This window comes from Rhinolophus sinicus, chromosome 17 (assembly GCF_057876585.1).
Source record: "Rhinolophus sinicus isolate RSI-liver-muscle chromosome 17, RSI-T2T, whole genome shotgun sequence".
NCBI classification, from domain to species: domain Eukaryota; kingdom Metazoa; phylum Chordata; class Mammalia; order Chiroptera; family Rhinolophidae; genus Rhinolophus; species Rhinolophus sinicus.
In genome coordinates, this window is record NC_142517.1 from 183,624,653 (window position 1) to 183,640,050 (window position 15,398).

The following is a 15,398-nucleotide window of genomic DNA, read 5'->3' on the forward strand; positions in this document are numbered from 1 at the left end:
AAAATAGGAAAGAAGTGGACTGGGTAGAGTGTCTATGGTTCCATGCCCAGAGAAACTTCTAGAAGATGGACCGAAACAAAACTTTTTAAAAGGGGAATAAGAACTGATTTTTATTGAGTACCAGGAGCTTTATTTGTATTATCTCATTTAGTCCTCACAGCGTTCTCACAGAATGGGTATCATTACTTCTATTTAAAGCTAAGAAGACCCACTTCCTAAAGTTCATGCAGCTCTTAGGTATGGCAGGGCCAGCAGACTCAAAGTCTTCTTTTTCCACTGCCTTCCACTGCTTCTGGAGTCAAAGTCAATCCAGGATTCCTGGAAACTAGGAGAAGAATCTTTGGAGGCACTGTAGGGAATTTTGGCCAAGGGTTCCCACTGCTTAGTTGAAAATTACACTGGGAAGCAGGTCATGAGAGGAGCTGGAGGGTCTGGAAATAGTCACAACTTATACCTTAGGGGCCCCCATATCAGCCCACAGCCGGTGGAGGTGAGGGAACTCACGAACCATGCCACCGTTTCTGCAGCTGTTTGGATCTGAGCTCTGCAAATATATATATTCCTATGTACTTGTCTGTTATTTTAAGAAAGAGCCTTTTTTTTTTTCCCACCCCTAGAAGTTCTTCGGGACACCTTCACTTCCTTGGGCTATGAAGTCAAGTGTTTCTTCTATCTGAGTATGGACAGTATAATTCAGATTCTTCACCAAGTTGCCCATACACCTCAACATCAAGACTATGACAGCTTTGTGTGTGTCCTTGTGAGCCGAGGGGGCTCCCAGAGCGTGTTTGGTGTGGATCAGACTCACTCAGGGTTCCCCTTGGATCATGTCAGGAGGATGTTCATGGGGGATGTATGCCCTTCCCTCTTAGGAAAGCCAAAGCTCTTTTTTATTCAGAACTACATCGTGTCAGACAGCCTTCTGGAGGACAGCAGCGTCCTGGAGGTGGATGGGCCAGCAGTGAACAATGTGGAATCCATGGCCAGGCAGCCTGAGCCCTGCACAGTTCACCGAGAAGCTGACTTCCTCTGGAGCCTGTGCAAAGCAGACGTGTCTCTGCTGGAGCAGTCCTCCTGCTCACCATCGCTGTACCTACAGTGCCTCGCACAGAAACTGAGGCAAGAAAGGTGAGCCACCCAGGCTGTGGCCCATCCCTGGACCACTTGTTTATTTTCCTGCTACTGATACGGAGATTACCACTGCTATGTTTGATGCCCTTCTTGGCAGGGAGGGTTTGCCTTAGGACTGTGATGCAGACCCCACACAGTATATGAATGCTTTGTGCTTTAGGAGGTCACTTATTAGTCAGCTTGTAGTTTGGATATTTTTCTTCAAAATTAAGAAAATGTTAATTGTTTTTATTACAAAAGCAATTCATACTCCTGATATATATATATATATATATATATATATATATATATATGAAAAACCCATGAAATATTGATGCTAAAAGCAGAATATAAGAAGCAGTTCTAATCCTCCTTATTAGAACCAACCTCTGTTAACCAAATCTCGTTGTATTGCCTTCCAGATCTTTGTTGGATACCCAATCATGTATTAATATTTTTAAAGCCAAAATGGAATCGTCATCTGCTATTACTTTATAACCTGCTTTTAGTTTGTATAACCGTATATCACATACATTTTTACACGTCAGTAGTCACATTTCTACAGCATCGTTTTAATGTCTACAGAGTAACCATAGTATGGCTATAGCATAATTTACCTGACCAATCTTCAAGGCATTGGACTGTGTTTTGCTTTCACAAAAAGAAAGTATTCAGCATCTTTGTAGCTCAGTATTTGTTGTTATCTGTAATTGTTTTCTTGGGAAAATTCTCAGAAGTGAATTACCGTGTCAAATGACATGTATTTTTAAAGTCCTTAATGCATTTTCTCAGATTGTCCTCTAGCACAGTTATACCAGCTTTGTTATGAGAGTGCCCGTGTCCCCAAGTTCTCAGTGACACTGCATATTCTTTTATTTCCCCAACTCTTGAGAATTTGATAGGTAAGCAATGGTACCTGACTGTTCAGGTCTGCAAGTTTTTGGTATGTAGACATTTTGATATTTATTGGCAAAAATGCTTTTCTAAGGGAAGCATTGGTGACCTAGTTTTCATTTAACCTGAATGATGCACACTTTTCCTCAAATATAAGATTAGCAGTCTTTTTTTCACTGGCCCCCCAATTATAGTTCCACCTGTGAAATGCATTCTGTTGTAGCTCTGGGGTCCCCAGGAATAAATCTCATGGCCTGCAGCCCCCAGCCCCCTCATTGGTGGCTCAGCAGTAAGGGGAGAGCTAGAGCAGGAGCAACTCCACCTTCCAAGGTGGATACTTCATGGACCAGCAGTATTATTGGCCTTTTACATGCATCCTGCATTTGCATAGATGATCCAAGTGGGTTGTCATTTGGCTGGTGTGTCTCCAGAGTAAGACTCAATTTCCCCTTGGGGAAGGAAACTGAGGTCAGTGGGCCAGAGTGCTGCCAGCTGATTGGACTCACTAAGCAGCTTGTAGAATATTTAGAAAGGAACAATTTCAAAGCACTTTTATGTCAGTTGGTTCATTTCACCCTAATGATAATCTGTCTCCTCTTTGATATTTGCATGGCATTCATTTTTGCCTTTCTTCTTCCCTCCAGAAGACGCCCACTTCTGGAACTCCACATTGAACTCCATGATAGCGTGTATGACTGGAACAGCAGAGTGTCTCTTAAGAAGAGGTACCACGTCTGGCTGCAGCACACTCTGAGAAAGAAACTCATCCTCTCTTGCAAATGAAAAGCAAAAAGGACCATAGGGGGCCAGCCTGGTGACTCAGGCGGTTAGAGCTCCATGCTCCTAACTCCGAAGGCTGCCGGTTCGATTCCCGCATGGGCCAGTGGGCTCTCAACCACAAGGTTGCCAGTTCAATCCCTCGAGTCCCACAAGGGATGGTGGGCTCTGCCCCCTGCAACTAAGATTGAACACGGCACCTTGAGCTGAGCTGCTGCTGAGCTCCCGATGGCTCAGTTGGTTGGAGTGTGTCCTCTCAACCACAAGGTTGCCGGTTCGACTCCCGCAAGGGATGGTGGGCTGTGCTCTCTGCAACTAGCAACAGCAACTGGACCTGGAGCTGAGCTGCGCCCTCGACAACTAAGACTGAAAGAACAACAACTTGAAGCTGAACAGCACCCTGCACAACTAAGATTGAAAGGACAACAGCTTGACTTGGAAAAAAGTCCTGGAAGTACACACTGTTCCCCAATAAAGTCCTGTTCCCCTTCCCCAATAAAATCTTAAAAAAAAGAACTTAAAAAAAAAAAAAGGACTATAGGCCCTTAAGAGCCCTGCACTCTCTATTACTAGGCAGAAAGTAGTTTTCAGGCTAGTGTGTGATGTGGGTGAAGTGAGATCCTGCCCTGTGCTGATATCACCCTCTGTGAGGAATGCTTGACAGGAAGAAGTATTGGACGATAGTTTCTGACGCTATAGTAATCATAACAACATGGCATTGGCATAAAAACAGACACATAGATCAATGGAACAGGATAAAGAACCCAGAAATAAATCCATGCCTTTGTGGTCTTTTAATCTGTGACAAAGAGAGCAAGCATTTACAATGGAGTAAAGACAATCTATTTAATAAATGGTGCTGGAAAATTGGACAGACACGTGCAAAAAAAAAAAAAAAAAAAAGAAACTGGACCACCTTCTTATGCCATATACAAGAATAAACTCAAAATGGATTAGACTTAAATGTAAGACTAGAAACCATAAAACTCCTAGAAGAAAATATAGGAAGTAAGCTTGAAGACATTGCCCTTAGTGATATTTTTACTGATGTATCCTCTTAGACAAGAAACAAATGGAAAAATAAATAAATGGGACTACACTACATCTATATCAAGCTAGAAAGTTTTATCACAGCAAAGGAAACCATCAACAAAACAAAAAGATATCGTGCTGAATGAGAGAAGACATTTGCCAATGATACATCTGATAAGAGGTTAATATTCAGTATTTATAAAGAACTCATGCAACTCAACCCCCCCCAAAAAAAATTCGTAAATATACATATATATATATTTACAAGAAGTGGAGTACAGCATTAGGAATAGAGACAGTGGAAATGTAATGGCTGCATGCGATGTCAGAGGGGTAGTAGATGGGGTCAGTGGGTTATCACTGTGTGAGGGATATAAACGATAAATGTCTAACTATTACATTGTTTTGTACACCTGAAACTAATTTTTAAAAAATGTTAAAAAAAACCAAAAAGTAAAAACATAAAAAAAACACACACGCACACACACACAAAAACCTGGAAGTGAAGCTACCTTATGACACAGCAGTTCTACTCCTGGTTATCTAGCCAAAGGAATCCAAAACACTAATTCAAGAAAATATGTGCTCTCCAATGTTCCTGCAGCACTATTCACAATAGCCAAGCTATGGAAACAACTGAAATGTCCATTGGTAGACAATTGGATAAAGAAACTGTGGTACATTTATCCAATGGAATATTACTTGTCTGTGAAAAAGAATGAAATCTTTACCATTCGCAACAACATGGATGGACCTAGAGAATATGATGCTAAGTGAAATAGACTGAGAAAGACAAGTACCGTATGATCTTGTATGTGGAATCTAAGGAACAGAATAAATGAGCAAACAAAAATAGACTCAGAGATACAGAGAAAAAAACTGATGGCTACTATTACAGATGGGAGGGGTTTGGGGGGTGGAGGAGAAAGTGAAGGGATTGGAAAGTACAAATTGGTAGTCACAAAATAGTCACAGGAATGTTAAATACAGTATGGAGAACATAATAATGTTGTAAAGATTATGTGGGGTGCCAGATGGGTACTGGACTTACTGGGGTGATCACTTCATTGACTTTGTAGATGCCTGACCACTGCGCTGTACACCTGAAACTGATGTACAATAATTTTGAATGTCAGCTATAAATACACACACGCGCGCGCGCACACACACACACACACAGTGCCAAAAAAATGTATACACATGTTAAGAAAGGACAAAACTATTAAAATTGTAATACTCAATCTAGACTGATAAGATGAATACAAGTCACGTTTGACTTCTGCAATTACAAGAGGTGCTCGGAGTGGTTACCATCAGCGTCTAGACACTCCTGATTATGGCAAACTACTGCTTGAGCAAAGTGTCCACTTGTGTACATTTATATTATTGTTTTAGTTTTATATGTATGTTTATATGCTATTAACCAAAAACTTAAAAATAATACTGTATTACTGAAGAAATTAAGGCACACAGCTTTTAAGTGACTTGTTCCCAAATCTCAAAGAAAGTCAGTGGTGGTGCCAGGTCTAGAATGTTTACAACCAGCCTTATGTTCTCGTGTTCTTGTGAAACTAGAACAAACATTGGAAACGTGTGGCATGCATTCTGGGGAAGGCATCATACTCCACTCTTACATGTCCAGGCCCATTCTCTCCCCAGAAAGGTGGCCTGGCATGGTGAAAATACAGATCTTGACAAATCAGCATCTTTTCTTTCCTTCCCTCCCTTTCTTTCCCTCTTTTTAAACAATCACTTGTTAAATTATACTGTGTTGTCTGTTTCTTTTGTCACTTTTTTTTTCCGCTTTGATTACCTTGTTTTTATTAACACCATCCATCCGTCAATCCCCAAAGCCAAAGAGAAGAATGCTAGGTGTTTGCTGGTGTGTTTTGCAAGGGTCTTGGGGTGGAGTAAAGGGGGATTGTGATTCCAGGTCCAGGCTGACAAAAAGGGAGGAATAAGGCCTTGCCTTCCTTTGCCTACTTCACAGAAATGTTCTGAGAATGAAATGAAGGAACCTTTATGATCATACCCAATGAGAGTTTTTATGACTGCTTTGGTGATGCCATGCAAACATCATCACTATTATTATACCACACTATGGAGAAGTTGTTTTGGAAAGACTGAATCAAACCTTGAAAAGTTGGTAGGATTTTGGCAGGCTGAGATGGAGAAGAGAAAATGCAGTGGGAGAAGTAACAAGTAAAGGAACGGGAAATGCAAGACAGTAACTTTTAGCTGGAGGGGAAAGAATGTGAGCAGTGGTGAAGGGAAAGCCAGAAGATGTGGTTATTTTGGGAAGAGCCTTAAAGGTCCCTATCTTTGCCTTCTAGTCAGTTCTCATGTAAATTATTTTGTGAGTTATTTTACTGTAATAGTGGAATCTATGACCCTTTCTTTGGCACTTGTGTACACAAGCATTTGGTTACTATATGCTTATTTTTCACTGAGTATAATTTTTTAATGAAATACTTTAGACATACTAAAGAGAATGACATTTAGATAACAATATAATGAATAACTCATGTAACTACAACCCAGCTTAAATAAAATATTCTTAAGTATGTGTGAGGATTCTTAGTATATCACTTTAAGTAGTGGACCTAAATATAAAAGAGAGAAATGTACTAAAATACTTCAAACCTAATAACAGCCCATAACTGAGAATAGCTATGTATTCAGTCATAGGGGCATGGTTATGATGAGATGTCCACTGGCTGGAATTTTATGTAGATATTAATATTATATATACAAATAATAAGAGCTTACATTGAGCTGTTAGCTCATTTTACATGCATTGTCTCTTAATCTTTATGAGGTAGGTATGATTGTCCTCATTTTTTTCCTATTGTACAGATACGAAACATTAAGTAGCTGAATAATACTCCATTGTATAGATAAACTACAGAATTTTTATTCATTTACCTATTGAGGGACATTTGGGATGCTTACAAGTTTTGACATTATGAGTAAAGCTTCTATAAACATTTGTGTGTTGATTTTTATATAGAAATAAGTGCTCAACTCATTTGGCTAAATACAAAGGAAAGCAATTGTATGGTAGGCCTATGTTTAACTTTGAAAGAGAATACAAGGCTGTATTCCCAAGTTGCTGTACTAGATTTTGCTCTGCATTTGGTAGTGTTAGTGTTTCGGATTTTAGCCTTTTCAGTAGATGGGAGTGGTATTGTGTTTTAATTTTTGATTACCTCATGACATATGATGATGAGCATATTTTCATATTCTTATTTGCAATATGTATATCTTTGTTGAGATGTCTGTTCAACTTTTTTGCTGATTTTTAAATTGAATTGTTTATTTTCTTACTGTTGAGTTTTAAGAGTTCGTTGTATATTTTGCATGTAAGTTCTTTATCAGACACATTTTACAAACATTTCCTCCCAGTCTGTGGATTGATTGTCTTTTCATGCTAGTGTCTTTTACAGAGTAGAAGTTTTAATTTTAATGAAGTCCAACTTATCAATTATTTTCTTTCCTGGATTTTGTTTTAGATGTTGTATCTAAGAAATTATCGCAAAACCCAAGTTTACCTAGATTTTCTCCTGTGTTGTTTTCTAGAAGTTGTAGAGTTTTGCATTTTACATTTAAGTCCATGATCCATTTTGAGTTAATTTTTTTGTGTGAAAGGTTTAAGGTTTGTGTCTACATTATTAGTATTTTTTTGCATGTCCTATTTTTCTGGCACTCGGTTTTGAAAACACTATCTTTTCTCCATTGAGTTGTCTTTGTTCCTTTGCCAAAGATCAGTTGGTTTTATTTCTATGAGTTTATTTCTGGGCCCTCTAGGTGTTCCACTGATTTTTATTCTATTCTTTCACCAATACACCATTATTTTGATCACTATAGCTTTATATTAAGTCTTGATGTACCCAATGTTGGGAATACCAAGGAAAGCAATAACATTTTTAAATAGTAAACATATTATTTGTTTCATTTTATATAGAGCACATATCGTAACTTTTAAAAATAAAATAAAAATTACTTATTGTAAAAATGGTCTAGTCTCTTTAATATATATAAACAATATATTCATTTTATTTTAAACATAAATGGCATATTGTTTTAACACTGTTCTCTTTCTTTTCATTCATGTGGCCATTTTTATATCAATATGTCTGTATGCTATTTAAGTCATTCAGTTTTTCGCTGTTTAAATGATGATACAAGAAACATCTCTTCTTCCTTATCTGGTAAGGACTTCCTGCCCCAGACCTAGGATTCCTATCCCTTTCTTAGTCCCTCTTCTGGCATAAGTCAGTCCTCTTTCATGACTAAGCATTATTTCGACTGTCTTCCATCTTTAATCTCTTCCTTTGTCTTTTATCCTTCAGTCTAAAACCAAGCTCTGACTTCCCCATCAAATAACGTCCCTCTTTTTCAAACCACTGTCTTGTGTAAATTCTAGGCTACTCTATACTTCCTCCATTCTGTCTTTCCCATTTACTCTATACTTCCCTGCCATCTGGATTTCACCTTTAATCATCCTATGAAATCTACAAGGTCCAAGGTTGACATTGATCTTTGTTACTAAAACAGTGATCCGTGGATTCTATTGGATCATTGTCACTTTCCTGCTTCTCCAAGGTATTTCACTATATAAGTTCTATCAAGGATTTCTCTGGCAAGTCTTCTTAGTATCTTTCCCCTCCGGATCCCTAAAGGAGGATATTCCCAAGAATCACTCCTTTGTTTTCTCTCTATTTTTTGGTGACAACTTTGTAGATTAAATTAATACTCTTATGTCACTAACAAAATGGATATTTCTAGCCCAGCCTCTTCTCTTAAAGTTCAGATTTCACCCTGCAACTTCCTGGCAGATGCTTCCACTTGATTTTCCCTCTGGCACCTCAGACTCGATATACTCCAAACATAAAAAACAAAACACCTCTATTTCAAATCTCTTCTGCCTGTGTCTCCAATTTAAGTTAATAGGACCTCAGAAGATCATTCTCACTACAACCTACCTTCTCCTGTATTTCTATATCCAGCTATTTTCTAAATCAAGTTGGTTCTATATCTGTAATCTTTTCCACCTATCTCCGTCAGTATACTTCCCTGCCTTCATTACTTCTCCACTGAAATATATACCACCTCTTCTTTATCCATTAATCCATTGATGGGCACTTAGGTTATTCCCATATCTTGGCTATTATAAATAATGCTGCAACGAATATAGGGGCCCTCTTCATTGAGCTATGACAATAGTTTCTCACTGTTTCTGCCACAACCTCTCAATCCTGTGATTTCATACATGGCAACCCAAAGAATCTCTCTAAATGCAGCTTTGTCACCTCCATCCTTAGAAACCTTCAAGATTCTTCAGTGCATACACAATAAAATTGTGGCTGGGAGGTGGGGTGAGGGATGGAATGGAGGAGTGAGGAGGTCTGCTGTTTTAAGTACAGAAGTCCAAAGCCCTGAGAACCAGGAGCTCCAATGTCTGAAGGTAGGAGAAGATGAACATCCCAGTTGAAGAGAGAGAAAGAAGTTGTCCTTCCTTCTTTTTTGTTGGACCCTTAATGAATTAGATGTTGCCCACCTACATTGGTGAGAGCAGATTTTCTTTACTCAGTCTACTGATTCAAATGCTAAATCTCTTCCAAAGCACTCTCACAGACAGAAATAAAGTTTACTGGCTCTCTGGGTATCCCTTAGCCATCAAATGGACACATAAAATTAGCTATCACAAGGGTATGATGTGATTGTGACATATCCTAGATCTCCCTTTCTTTTTTCATTCAGGTAGAATTCACATATCACAAGATTCATCCTTTTAACGTGGACAATTCAGTGGTTTTCAGTATATTTAAACTTCTGCAATCATCACCATAATCTAATTTCAGGACATTTTCATCGACCTAAAAAGAAACCCCATCCCTATTAGCTATCATTCCCTATTCCTGCCCTCCCCCAGCCCCTAGCAACCACTAATCCACTATCAGTCTCTATGTATTTGCCTATTCTGAATATTTCCTATAAGCCATACAACACATGGCATTATGTGTCTGATTTCTTCCACTTAGCATAATGTTTTCATCCATGTTGTGGGACATATCAGTACTTCATTTCATTTTATGGTTGAATAATATTCCAGTGTCTAGATATACTACATTTTGTTTATTGATGGAAATTTGAATTGTTGCTATCTTTTTGGACATCATGAATGATGCTGCTATGAGTATTCATATATTAGTTTTTGTGTGGACATATATTTTCAATTGTCTTGGGTATATACATAGGAGTAGAATTGCTCTGTCATATAGTAAATCTATGTTTAACTTTTTGAGAAACTGCCAAACTGTTTTCCTAAGTGGCTGTACCACTTTACATTCCCATCAGTGTGTGAGGGTTCCAATTTCTCCACATTCTTGCCAACACTTGTTATTATTTGTCTTTTTTTTCTTATAACTGTCCTACTGAGTGGTATCTTATTGTGGTTTTGATTTGCATTTCCCTAATGACTAATGATGTTGATGTCGAGCATTTTTTTCATGTAAATATTGGCCATATGTGTATCTTTGTAGAGACAGCTATTCAAATACTTTACCATTTTTTTTGTTGATTGCCTTTTTATTGTTCAGTTGTAAGTATTCTTTATATAGTCTGGATACTAGTCTCTTTTTCTTTCACATGTACGAACGTGTTTTTATTAGCAATGCATATTGAAACATTTAAGGATTTAATGTCATATTGTCTGAATTATCTTAAAATACTTCCCCCAAAACTGACCTAAATGTAGCAAATATTGATAATTGTTACGTCCAGTTAATAGTTAAATCAGATTCATTTTCTTCTCTGTTGATTTAAATGATTTTTTAATAATACAAATGGTTAACATATTTTAATTAATAATAATAATTAAAATGCCCACTGGTTCCTTTCTCCTTTGACATCCCCAGGGCTCAGGTCCTTAGCCTCCTTTTCTGTCTGCTGTTTGCACCTTCCTGGCTGCTCCCCTTTTCCCCTTGTCACATCAGCCTGTGCCACTTAAAGACATGCTAAAGACATGCCACCTCTTGCCATACATCTCAAGGTTTGGTGGTTTAGAGGAGGGAAGTAAAAGTCTGAGGCTTCACCTACAATGCCTGTTTAGAATCAGTTTATGGGTGATGGTAGCAGAATCTGGGGGAGACACTCTCCCCCATACTGAAGCCACCCGTGTCTCAGCCATACAACACTATCACACGGTGGGGGCTAACCCGGAGAAGGAAATGACTGAGGGAAAATTGGGATCTCCCCTGGGGCAGGCTTCTGACTGAGGCTGAGGAGGGAGGCAGTAGGCTGGAGAACTTCCTGCCTCCCAATTTCTGTAATTACTTATTCCCTACCATTCCCTGCTTCCCCCCACCCACCCCAAACCAAAGCCAATCTCTGCCATACTCTTTCATTCAGTGTTAACATGATCTGTGCAAGAGAGGGCACTAGACAGTGGGGAGATGAGATGAATGAGTCATGGAGGAGGCAGACTCAAACACAGCTAATTATAATAAATTATAATATCCTGTCTTATATACAGTGAAAGAGATACATACACAAGTGATCCCTTTTTAAGAGACCTCATGCCCAGTTTTCTCGCCAACAAACTTCTCTTCCTCTTTAGACTCCCAGCATCCTCCCTTACAGTAGTAATCAGTCATCAAATTCCATCAGTCTTACTCCACAAAGGTCTTTCAGATTCATCCTCTCCTCTCTCTCCATATCCCTTGTCGCTGCCTTCAGCATAAGCCATCATTGCTTACTTGGATACTAGTCTCTTATCAGACATAAGATTTGCAAATATTTTCTCCCATTCTGTGGGTTATCATTTCGCTTTCTTGATAGTGTCCTTTTCAGCATAACATTTTTGGATTTTGATGAAGTCCAATAGATCTCTTTTTTCTTTTGTTGCTTATGCTTTTTCTTATATGTAAGAAATTATTGCCTAATGCAAGGTCACGAAGAGTTACATGTATGTTTTCTGTAAGAGTTTTATGAGTTTAGTTCTTACATTTAGGTCGCTGATCCATTTTGAGTTATTTTTTGCATATGGTGTGAGGTATGGGTCCAACTTCATTCTTTTGCATGTGGATATCCTGCACTATTTGTTGAAAAGACAGTTCTTTCTCCCACTGAATTGTCTTGTTACCCTTGTTGAAAATCAACTGACTATAAATGTAAGGGTTTATTTCTGCACTCTCAATTCTATTCCATTGATCTATAAGTCTATTCTTATGCCAGTACCACACTGTCTTGATTATTGTAGCTTTGTAGTAAGTTTTGAAATTGGGAAATGCGAGTCTTCCAACTTTGTTTTTCTTTTCCAAGATTATTTTGGCTATTTTGAGTCCCTTACATTTCTATGACTTTTCTTTTTAAATTAAAGTTTATTAAATTAAAGACAATTGTTAGTAAAGTTACATAGATTTCAGGTGTGCAATTCTGTATTACATCATCTATAAATCACATTGTGTGTTCACCACCCAGAGTCAGTTCTCCTTCCGTCACCATATATTTGACATTTCTATGACTTTTAGAATCAATTTCTGTAAAGAGGGCAGTTAGAATTTTGATAGTGATTGCACTGAATGTATAGATCAATTCGGGGTGTTTTTCCATCTCCACTAAATTCCTTTCCTACATACATTAATATCAGTGACATTTCTTGTCACTGCCTCATTCTTGTAGCTTTTTGTAGAATGGCTGTGTCCCATGCTGCCATTTTGAAAAATTATTAAATCAAAGGCTAAAACAGCTATCTCCCTAATTTTTTCGTCTTAGAAACAAGCTATCTTCTAAATGAAAGACCCTTCTGTCTCTATCTTTTGGTTCTTTTAAAATCAGCATTCAAAATATTTTACTCCTTTATCCACCTAGTTTCCTACTCGATCTAATGCTAGTTTGTTGAACTCTTTTAGGAAATATCACCATCTTGTGAGGTTTTGTTATTTCAGAATTACCTATCTCTTGCCCCAAGCCCATTTAAACAAGAAAGTGGGATGGAAAGCCTTCAGGTTCATAATCTGGGGACGGGTGAATTTAAAGATCAGCGTGCTAATTATACATTTGGGTTCATCCTAAGGAAATAATTATAAATTTGTGCAAAGATTTATCGCTAAGAATCTTCAATGCAGCCTTGTTTATAATAGAAAAAAATTAAAAACAAATTAAATGTCTAATAATCAGAAATTGGTTAGATAAATATGGTACATCCATGGAAGGGAATATCATCTAGCCACTAAACATTTTTCATAGTGATACGAAAAAAATATATATGTGTTAAGTGGAAAAAGCAAATTGTACAGCATAATTCAATTTTTGGAAAACAATATACACAGAGAAAAGTGAAAGGATATACATTAACATTTTAACAGTAGTTATAGATTATAAATGACTGCATTTCTATATTTCCTATATTTTCTACACTAAATTTTGGAAGTTCTCCCTGTCTCCTCCTCCTCCTTCTCCTCGTTCTCTTCTTCCTCCTTCCTCCTTCCTACTTCTTTTATAAACCACTTTTGTAATAATAGACATGTTGAAATAGATCTGTCTGTAGTATAGTGAATACAAAATGGGTTGCTTCTCATTTGCCTAGCTACAGTCTCTTAACAGTTCCCTATTTGGAGATCTCAAGGGTCAACTTTAGTTCAAGCAGTTACTTTGTCATGTTGGATTTGGTATTTGGAAATCTCTGCTAGGATCCTTACCAGAAAAAGTCTTCTCTTCAGAATTTAGCTTTACCATGCTTCTGTATACCCAGAATAAAACTAGTTTTGGGAAGGTCTGGAGTTTGTGGATAGAGGGATAGAGTGAAAGAGAAAGGGGGTCCTGGAAGTTGGGGATGGGATGGCTAATCAAAAGAACCTGCTACCACAGGAAGAGGAGGGGAAGCTTCAGGGCACCGAGCTCTTCTCCAGCTAGTATACCCAGCTCCCCTCTCACTTGTATCCATTCTGTAATTCAGAAGTTTTTACTCCCTTTATGGACTTTGAGGATGGGGAACTTGGACCAAAGCCCGGATGTTAAGAAAAGCCAACTATTGCTACCAGCATCCCCTCCCAAGGCAGAAACAGTGTGGTATTTCCCCTTTGTCACCAGGGCAGTAGTTGACTTGCACCACTATAAGAGACTATAAAGACTTTGATTGGCTCTTCTTGTGGGCGCAGTGGGGAAAGAGGCTGTAAGAAATGTTTATTCTTTGTACTACCATCAACTCACCATCAGCATGCTCTCAGTAATTGTATTCTAAATGAGAGGAAATATGAAATACTGAATACAAATAACTCAGCACACAATCTCACCTCTGTAACTTGGTTCAAGTGTTTCCCTTGCACACTAGGGGTACCAGGATAAAAGTTTAAGTTCACTTCAGGTGTCTCTAGTCTACCTCTACCTTCCAGGCTTAGCTCAGATATCTCCTCCTCCAAGGCATCCCCATCTCTGGATTCATACCTTGCTCCTTGGGTCTCTTGTGGCACTTAGGCGAAGCCCCATTGTGGCATATATAATTACAGATATTTTGTAATGTGTCATATGGAGTCACAGGCAGCTGTAAGTAGCCTTGGGATCAAGAGCATGGGATTTGGAATCAGAGAGACCTAGGTTTGAATCCTGACTTCCTATCTCTTCCTTTGGGATGACGACAAGGTACTTTGCCTCTCTGAGTTTTGATTTCCTCGTCTATTGAATGTGGATAATAGTGCCGATTTCAGACAGTTCATCAGAAAACAAGGGGTCAAGAAATGGTCGTAGTCATAGTTATTATGGAAGGCACACACTGAGTTTTATTCACTTTTGCTTTCTAATTGTGCCCAATTCAGTGCTATACACATAGGAAGAGCTTAAATGTTTAATATTATGGGAAAAATGGAAAAACCTGATACACTTTATGAACAAGGTGAGAAGTGATAGTTTCACCAAACTGCTGAAATGGTCTAAGGGAATGAAATATTTATAATTGAACATCTGAATAGAAGACCAAGACTGAGGGCTTATCTGTCTTTATCTTTTTTAAAAAAATCGTGTTAAAATATATATAACATAAAATTTACCATTTTAACCATTTTTAAGTGTACAATTCAGTGGCATTAAGTACATTTATGCTGTTGTGCAACCACATCACCCCTAGGGCTTGTCTTTATTAAACACAGTTCTCTAACTCATACCTAGGATATGGGTGCACTTTAATACATTTGTTAATCACGCATTATAAATCTTATTTTTGTTCAGAGATAAAATATCTAAGATTTCGTACTTCTTCCCAGAGCCCTGCACATTTGAATTAGCTGTTATAGTGTAGCGACTTAGAGCCAAACTTGCTAGTTTAAGTTTTGGCTTTCTCACGACTTCACTGTGTGACTTTGGACAAATCACCCAACCTTTTGTGTCTTAGTTTTCACATCTTAAAAGAGGGGTCATGGTAATAATATTTATCTCAGAGACTTGGGGTGATTAAGTGAATGAAGGGTGCCTGCACATGGTAGTTATTATTCTTAGAAATAATGTCTTCAAAGTCTCTTTTCTGCTGCCCTGAATGTGCTGTGAGGGCACAGACTTCATCAGTTTTGTCTACTTTTAGCTGAGTGCCT

General features: G+C 38.1%; 1 protein-coding gene across 7 annotated transcripts in view; it reads left to right on the forward strand.

The window, feature by feature from the left end:
• Window positions 1-5,593, forward strand: part of CFLAR (CASP8 and FADD like apoptosis regulator) — a 37,378-nt gene extending 31,785 nt beyond the window's left edge. For all 7 annotated transcript variants that reach the window (XM_074339916.2, XM_074339935.2, XM_019726782.3 and 4 more), the window contains 2 exons: window positions 618-1,128; window positions 2,649-5,593. In XM_074339916.2, coding sequence (XP_074196017.1) covers window positions 618-1,128; window positions 2,649-2,787 — 650 coding nt within the window. In that variant the 3' untranslated portion in view covers window positions 2,788-5,593. The remainder of the gene's footprint in view (window positions 1-617; window positions 1,129-2,648) is intronic.
• Window positions 5,594-15,398: the final 9,805 nt, after the last annotated feature.